At 33.1% G+C, this 9,407-nt stretch overlaps 1 protein-coding gene across 1 annotated transcript; it reads right to left on the bottom strand.

Annotated features, from left to right (window-relative positions):
• Positions 1-3,657: 3,657 nt before the first annotated feature.
• On the bottom strand, positions 3,658-8,582 carry LOC132719362 (heat shock 70 kDa protein 12A-like). The gene is made up of 5 exons (XM_060703123.1): positions 8,473-8,582; positions 7,469-7,649; positions 6,934-7,155; positions 6,470-6,635; positions 3,658-6,138 (listed from the first exon to the last, which is right to left on the bottom strand). Exons 1-5 carry the CDS (start codon positions 8,559-8,561, stop codon positions 5,072-5,074), a joined length of 1,725 nt encoding a protein of 574 aa, XP_060559106.1. The 5' UTR covers positions 8,562-8,582; the 3' UTR covers positions 3,658-5,071.
• Between the last annotated feature and the right edge of the window lie 825 nt (positions 8,583-9,407).

Below are 9,407 nucleotides of genomic sequence, written 5' to 3' on the forward strand. Positions count from 1 at the left end.
TCCCTTCCGGACAACGTCTCTAACAACGGGACGTGTGCATTTAGCAGCACACTTACGATTAACTTATTTTGTTAGTGATCGCACTGGACTTACATTTCAATACCATATTTCATATTTGAGCCGTGCCATGACAAAACCAACATAATGCGTTTGCGACCAGCATGGATCCAGACCGTGCAGGCTGGTCTGGATCCATGCTGGTCGCAAGTGCATTACGTTGGTTTTGTCATGACACGGCTCATATGGCTATTATTGGCAGTTTTTGCCTAATTAGATGTTCTACTCAGACTTATAAAACACACGAAATAGCTCACTTCTTGTGACAATGATTTGTGCCCGATTGCAATGAATTATTGTAGTCATTCTCTTAGCAGAAGATCTAAGCTGTTATACAAGACACAACATATAATTTTTGGCGAAGCATTTGTGCCACAGTGATCATTGTTTCACAACCATTATCATCCGTTCCTTGCAAAAATGTTCGCATCTAAATTTACGTTGAAATACACACGAAAACGCGATCATTTATAAGATACACTTTGTGACAGTCATTTTAGCTCGATTGTAAGAAATCGCAAATATTCTTAACGCATGGGTATTAGCTTTCTAACAAGACATGGCATATAATAATCGGTGAATTATTGCCGTCGCTGTGACTGTTGTTTCACAACCAGTTGCAGCCGTACATTTCGAAAATGTGCACATCTTAATTTCCGTTACATTTGTGCAGAAAATGCAGTTGTCGAAGTAATAGGAACAAGTACATTTTGGCAAGCCAAAATTCATATGTCTGACTATATTTCAAAAAAAAAAAACAAAAAAAAAAAAAAAAAAAACAGGTGCAGACGACAAAATTTTGTCATATGAATTCGCGAAAGCAATTATTTTGTACCTTTGAACTAGAAGCATATGTGCTTTTTATCTGTTTTATTATCATACCTTTTATACCTGGACAGAGATAATTTATTATTAGTTGTGTAAATTGATTATCATCATCATCATAATCATCATCATCATCATCAATCATCATCATCATCATCATCATCATACATATAATTCATCCGCATAACTTGTCATAATCGATACTATAAAATTAGACATTTTTATTCACTGATAACATAATATATATAGCATAATGAATACGTAAGGAAGTATATCTCGGACAAATCACCAAAAGAATCAGCGTTGAAATTTTGGAATAAAGTGTTCCCCAAGTTTTATACATTCACACAAGAATAACAAGTTAGAAAGAAAGTGAAAACATATTGGCTTATCTCCCGTTGACCACGGTCATTCAGAACCTAACGTAAATGGCGATTTCCTCCCTTTAACAGTCGATATCTCAATAAAAAGGCTAATGATGCTGATACAAAAGTCACTATCTGCTGCGCTTTGATTCTATTTCTATCTTCTGCAAAATGTCTTTCGATGTGACGAAACAGCAGCACGTTTGGGGGATTTACTTTCTGAGAAGAAATGATCACCGGTAACCGTATTGCTGTAATATCTCGTATATTTATATATCTCCAGTACCAAAGGGCGTAGGAGGTGTATATACTGAACCTTTTCTAGAAGCAATTCCCTGTTCATCTAACGGGGCTCTTATTTCATGAAATGAAACAGTATAGTACGTTTCTGATTTCTCCGTAAGAGACGGAGTTTTTTTTTCATTTTTTTTATTCATTTCAATTTCTTTATATAACTGTATGAATTAATATAGAAAACTACTCTGAAGATTCGTGCACATTTCGTTATGAAATTTACTACTTTCGATATTCATGTTTGCTTCAAAACGTTCGCAACGGTGTTGGCATGCCATATGCTCTTACATTCTCGTTTGATTTGCAAGTTGGTTTGTATGCAATATCAAAGTAAATCACATATTTTCTACCGAAAATGCTTAGAACTCGACCTATTATTGAAGTAAGAGATCATTCGTGCATAACTTTGCCATCGCATGTCAGCAGCGCAGAGCTCAAAATTCCCTTCCGGACAACGTCTCTAACAACGGGACGTGTGCATTTAGCAGCACACTTACGATTAACTTATTTTGTTAGTGATCGCACTGGACTTACATTTCAATACCATATTTCATATTTGAGCCGTGCCATGACAAAACCAACATAATGCGTTTGCGACCAGCATGGATCCAGACCGTGCAGGCTGGTCTGGATCCATGCTGGTCGCAAATGCATTACGTTGGTTTTGTCATGACACGGCTCATATGGCTATTATTGGCAGTTTTTGCCTAATTAGATGTTCTACTCAGACTTATAAAACACACGAAATAGCTCACTTCTTGTGACAATGATTTGTGCCCGATTGCAATGAATTATTGTAGTCATTCTCTTAGCAGAAGATCTAAGCTGTTATACAAGACACAACATATAATTTTTGGCGAAGCATTTGTGCCACAGTGATCATTGTTTCACAACCATTATCATCCGTTCCTTGCAAAAATGTTCGCATCTAAATTTACGTTGAAATACACACGAAAACGCGATCATTTATAAGATACACTTTGTGACAGTCATTTTAGCTCGATTGTAAGAAATCGCAAATATTCTTAACGCATGGGTATTAGCTTTCTAACAAGACATGGCATATAATAATCGGTGAATTATTGCCGTCGCTGTGACTGTTGTTTCACAACCAGTTGCAGCCGTACATTTCGAAAATGTGCACATCTTAATTTCCGTTACATTTGTAATAGGAACAAGTACATTTTGGCAAGCCAAAATTCATATGTCTGAACACTATATTTAAAAAAAAAACAAAAAAAAAAAAAACAAACAAACAAAAAAAAAAAAAAAAACAGGTGCAGACGACAAAATTTTGTCAAATGAATTCGCGAAAGCAATTATTTTGTACCTTTGAACTAGAAGCATATGTGCTTTTTATCTGTTTTATTATTATACCTTTTATACCTGGACAGAGATAATTTATTATTAGTTGTGTAAATTGATTATCATCATCATCATCATAATCATCATCATCATCATCAATCATCATCATCATCATCATACATATAATTCATCCGCATAACTTGTCATAATCGATACTATAAAATTAGACATTTTTATTCACTGATAACATAATATATATAGCATAATGAATACGTAAGGAAGTATATCTCGGACAAATCACCAAAAGAATCAGCGTTGAAATTTTGGAATAAAGTGTTCCCCAAGTTTTATACATTCACACAAGAATAACAAGTTAGAAAGAAAGTGAAAACATATTGGCTTATCTCCCGTTGACCACGGTCATTCAGAACCTAACGTAAATGGCGATTTCCTCCCTTTAACAGTCGATATCTCAATAAAAAGGCTAATGATGCTGATTCAAAGGTCACTATCTGCTGCGCTTTGATTCTATTTCTATCTTCTGCAAAATGTCTTTCGATGTGACGAAACAGCAGCACGTTTGGGGGATTTACTTTCTGAGAAGAAATGATCACCGGTAACCGTATTGCTGTAATATCTCGTATATTTATATATCTCCAGTACCAAAGGGCGTAGGAGGTGTATATACTGAACCTTTTCTAGAAGCAATTCCCTGTTCATCTAACGTTGCTCTTATTTCATGAAATGAAACAGTATAGTACGTTTCTGATTTCTCCGTAAGAGACGGAGTTTTTTTTTTCATTTGTTTTATTCATTTCAATTTCTTTATATAACTGTATGAATTAATATAGAAAACTACTCTGAAGATTCGTGCACATTTCGTTATGAAATTTACTACTTTCGATATTCATGTTTGCTGCAAAACGTTCGCAACGGTTTTAGCATATCATATCCTAATGATGCTGATACAAAAGTCACTATCTGCTGCGCTCTGATTCCATTTCTATCTTCTGCAAAATGTCTTTCGGCGGTATTTGGAGCTGATTTTAATCAGATTGCTCGTACACGGCACTTGTTTGTAACTTTTAAGTTCTATGTGTGTAATATATTGCTTTATTTGAGAAAAAAAAATTGTAGTTGTAAGTTTATTTTACCATCACCAAAGTAACGGAGAATAGAAACCTTGTTGCACATTGAAATAAACATACAAGCAAGAACATCTTTTTATTTTAAAGTCATAAGCGTACAATCTATAATTATAAAGCTCATTTGGCTGTCACAAAATACGTTGAGTATTATTTATGAATGGTAGCAATGACACCTGTTTCTTTTTCATGACAAAAAAGTTTAAAAAAGAACAATACAGAAGAAGAGACAAATGACTTAATGATACTTTATATTATAGGTTTTTTTTCTGATCCTTTAGGAGTTTATTGAATACCTGACGGTTAAATATTGCTTAAACCGGTGCTAGGCAACGTAAGAGATGTTCTGGTTTATTGAAATTGTATAAAAATGAAGTACAATTTTTCTGTAATGTTGGGATGGAGCGAATGTGCCATTTTATGAGGCAAAAATCTACAGTGATTTTTATAAAATAATTTAGTAATCTGGTGCATGTAAAATCGATGTTTTCAATCAAATTTCCTTTCGATGATACTATTTTTTGTTACATTGATAAAAAATTTAGTCCTAAAATTTAGTCGGGATCATTGTGTTGAGAATTGAGTACCGGTCAAGCCGGTGCTAGGGGGCGTGAGGGATGTTGCACTTATTCATTACCCCCCATGTACAAACTTAATCAAACCGAGTCTGCAATGTTCATGTAATTTTGTTGTGATTAATGCTTCCGAGGGATCACTTTGTTTCCAGATTTTTAAAGAGTAATTTTAAAATCAATCAAATTTAGTCTTAATTTGTAGTTTTAAAATAAATTACATTGATGTCTATACATGCAGTTTATGCAAGTATGCCATTCATCGTATCAATGAACTTAATATGGATTTTACGATCTTGCGTGCACAAAACGTTTGTGTGATGGTACATGCATTTAAATCTAGCCCACACATTTGCCTAATTAAGGTAAGTAAAGTATCATAAATTTTCAATTAAACAATGTCATATAGGTCACATCTTATTGAACATTTTCACTTATTCTTAATATTTTGTTTCCAATCATATACACTTACATAAAAAGTGCAGCAATAATTGTGCAGACGTTAATTTTAATCAAGGAAAGTAAAAGTTGATTTTGTCTGTTTACCCGTGTCTTTATGAATTGCCTGGACTTCGAACTCTGTGCCACAACACATAATCTGTACCATCACTACCCGCTCAATCTTTCCAATTTTCTTTCCAGAATCAATATTTATTTCTTCTATTTTAAAACAGTCAGGTTCATCAACAAATATAGGGTTTAACCGTTTTGATGCATATAATCTGAGGGTAAATTGTGTTTCGTCATTACGAGGTTTAACATCTTTATTTCTCGAAATTTTGTCAGCTGATAGAATTTCGCCTACCTCAATCAACTTTGCAAAACAACCTAGCACTAGTTTTTGACCATTTGAAATTGTTATTATCTCTCTATCCATTGGATGTATTATTGAATTGTAAGTACTATACATTTTAAATCCATATGTGTACTGACTTATTCTGTCTCTAATATCTTTTCTATGGTGTCCAAAGATAACTGCCCCCCTCAGAACTGAAAGTCCAGCATCTTCAGGAAGAATAATATTCCGATCCTTAAATGAAGACCTTACTGCTTCAAACAACATTGGAGACTCTGAAAAACCGCCGACCATTAAAATCGCGTTCGTATTTGCTGTTAGTTCCACTTCCAGAATACATTTTAAATGTTGAATGATACTATTATTTGTGGTGGTGAAAAGATTTTTAAACAAACTACAATCGAACAAAGCTTTATCGGTCAGAAAGGTTAGCTTTCCACTTAGTTTTTCATCGTTTTCGATGTTTTTCATAATACTTTCCTGGTTCATATTCTTGTAAATATCAAACAGCGATACAGGAATCTTAAATTTAATCTTTGATTCAAGATCCGGCTTGATAAACCTTTTTTTCAGTTCAAACTCTCTTTGAAGGTCGAGAAAATCGCCTTTGTGTTCATCTTGGAATCTCTTCATGACATCTTTTCCAAAAATCCCGGTAATAAAATCTTGAAAAGCCTTATCAACCTTTGTACCACCCCAGTTTCCACCATTAGCTTTATATATTTCCTTTAAAGTTCCATCGATACATACTTCATGGACGATTATATCGACAGTTCCTCCTTCAATTAAAGTAGATATATCTCTTTGAATTGTGTTGCGTAATAAGACATGAGTATGTAAAGAAATATATCACAAAAATATCTTGTTACCTAACATTTATTGCTTGTGTAGGAGTATTGTTTGCTTGAATTGATTTACAGAAAAAAATTAAAGCTACACCTGCAATGATTGTTTCAATGACTGAAACGTTTACTAAATGTCCATGCAAAACAAATATATATGTGTGTCCAGGTTAAAGGAAACAAATAAATACACTTAAACTTCGTCAAATGTAGAAGTCTGAGCACAATTGTTGTTTATTTAATATAAAAAAGCTCGGACAAAACATACCTCCGGCGTCGACAACCATATATTTTTCCCCAGGTTTAAAGGAAAAAACAACTTCAGACTCTCGGCGATTCTCTTTATCTTGTTTCTCTATCATGCGGTATTTACAATACAGAGATGCTGCCTCTGGTTCTAAAGCTATCAACAGATTTTGTGACCGTATACCTGCCTGAAATATATGTATTACCAAAGTTTCACATTACTTTGAACAACTAGAAAAATGACCAGTGTTTGCATATGGAAAATAAATATTATTTGCAATTGTTTCATGTAAGCTTGTAAATAAATTACCACTCTTGATGCAAACCAATATTTTCATTCCAATAAAAACAGAAAAGTTAATTTAAATGAAAATTGCCAGTTCTATTAAAACATCTTATCCAAGAGAAAGAAATATGAATGGATAATTTTTGTTTCAAAATACTGGTATTAAATACTCGTTTAAGAATCTGTCTAAAATGATTTACTTCTACAGCACATTCTCTCATAAACTGTTTAGCTGGCGGGGTCCATATTGCAGGCACAGTCAACACCCACTGTATTTCTTCCTCTTTTACGATGCCAGTAAGTCGTTTTCTCGAGTCTTCCATTAAATCGTCTTTAAGATACTTAATTACCATAGTAAATACACGTTTTGCAGGTAAACGTTTTCCACTGTCATCTGCTAAATCCCCATTTCTTGTCAGGTGCTACAATTGATTTCAAACATGTATAAAATAAAAGATCCATGAAATAGTATTATTCTGCATATTCATTTTAAAAGGTTGGATTAAAAACTGTTTGAATAAATGTGCATCAGACACATTCTTCTGTCTAAGCACTATTTAAAAATGTCCTATGCACGATTTGATTAATATAAAGGGTACACAGTTAATTTTGAAGAAAAACCTTTTGATCTTGTCGTGTTGCGTTGCTATGAGAACCATGTCGTTGATGCATAAAACAATGTCACAATTTGTATTTCATAGACAAATGGATTATTCAAAACACTTTATTATTCACCTTGTTGTCAAACAGCATCATCTTGAAGCGTTGAAAGTAAAAGTATGGTCTATGTTTCTCTTCGTCTGCTAACTCCGCGTACCTTTCCTCAGCTTCGTAACCAAACGCTTCCAATGTGTTTCCATCAGCTTGGATTAAAACTGTTGTTGGTGCTTTCATAGAAATACTGTTTCCACTGCACCTATCATGATGAAAATACACATTGGGTGTAAAGAATTTTGGAAGGTTGTTATTAAGTATTGCACATTTCTTTATTAAGAAAATGCCAGAAACACATTTAAAATGAATTTTTCCATAATAGAAGGTTTGTAATATCATGAATTATTAATATTGTTATAGCAAAGGGTATCATATTTGATATCAAACCACGGAAGATTTATGTACAGATGATGTTGATTAGTATTAGATATATGATTTAATATTACATATCTTTATGTAGCAGATAAAACATTGTTCTAGGATAAAATTTTGTTCTGCGTCAGATAAATGCTCATAATAAATCACTTAGAACTAACTCTGTTAACATTTTACTTTTAAGAAATATTTTATAAGAACATACAAACGAAAATTTTTATGCTTGTTATCAACATTTGAAATACTTATGGGAAATGTGCCTATTGTAGACCAAAACACGTAACAAGAGGGCCTACATGGCCCTGGATCGCTCACCTGAAAAATAGGTCAAAAGGTCAAAGTGGAACCCCTTTACACCACAGAAGTACAATTTGAAAACAAGAATTGTTAAAAGAATCTTTTGGTTGTAATGGCAAACAGAGGTCTTTATGAAATTTATTTCTTTGAACAACTTTGGTAGAGCTTCATGCAAGAACAATCCCTGCACAGTTTCAACAAATTTGGCCAAGGGGTTTAGGAGAGAAATTGTTGACGCACACACGATGTACAACGGACAATGGGCCATCACAAAGGCTCACGTTGAGGACATTGTCCTCAGGTCAGCTAAACATTAATAAGGAAGACTGTTACAAAGCTTTGATGCGGCCTACCACTGCTTGCAGGATATTTTTGACGGATTAAAATCAAAGGAATATGCCCATCCGGAAAAGGTTGTTCCGAAATCTATTGCTGCTACCATCAATTTCTTCTTTTCGGTTTCAAATATCTGTCAATCATAAAAAGTGAATTATGTATTTTTTCATTTTGGTATACGCAGGATATACGTTAAATAGTTCTGATAAAACAACTGAAACAATGTAATTGAGTATATCTTATGAAAATTTTATGCTATATCACAAATATCCAAAATATTAGTATTTTTTCACTTTTATTTAAGCATAAGACTTACATCAAGACAACTTTATTTAAATTCTAATATTAAGGACATCCATAGTGTTTCAAAATAAAAACTATATCTATAATGTTTTATCAATAGTTAAACATAATATTCTCTACTTGCAAATATTTTCATCAAAAATAAATAAATAAATAAATAAATTCATACAAACTCTTACTTTCGAGTCAGCACTTGCCATTTTTATACTATGTCCAAATGTGTTGGGCCAAGTGTCATGCTTAAATTTTAACAATATACACGACGTATAAACTGGTAATTTACACACTTATTTATTATTTTCTACTTGGCACTTTTTTATGGAGCAAGCGTTTGAAATCCTTATTCATATTTAGATTGTTAGATATTCAAAGACCAATGTACATTAGCAAAGATATATCAGGATTAGTCTATTTACTTTTTACCTTATAAACAAACTGCTTCAAAAGTTATTAGTCAAAATCTACATGCGTAGGAACTATTTGCAATTCTTTACCCTTTTTTACATTGGCAAATTCTTGTTATAGTGATGCACATTAATATAAGAATACAAGTTTTTTTTTCGCTTATCGTTCTTGTTATTTATGTCATATAAACAGTGTATTATCAAGGTTTTCACACATGCGATAATTATATTTGATTAGATAGGCT

This window comes from Ruditapes philippinarum, unplaced genomic scaffold, assembly GCF_026571515.1.
Source record: "Ruditapes philippinarum isolate M1 unplaced genomic scaffold, ASM2657151v2 ctg8827_1_1_1_1, whole genome shotgun sequence".
Taxonomy (NCBI): Eukaryota; Metazoa; Mollusca; class Bivalvia; order Venerida; family Veneridae; genus Ruditapes; species Ruditapes philippinarum.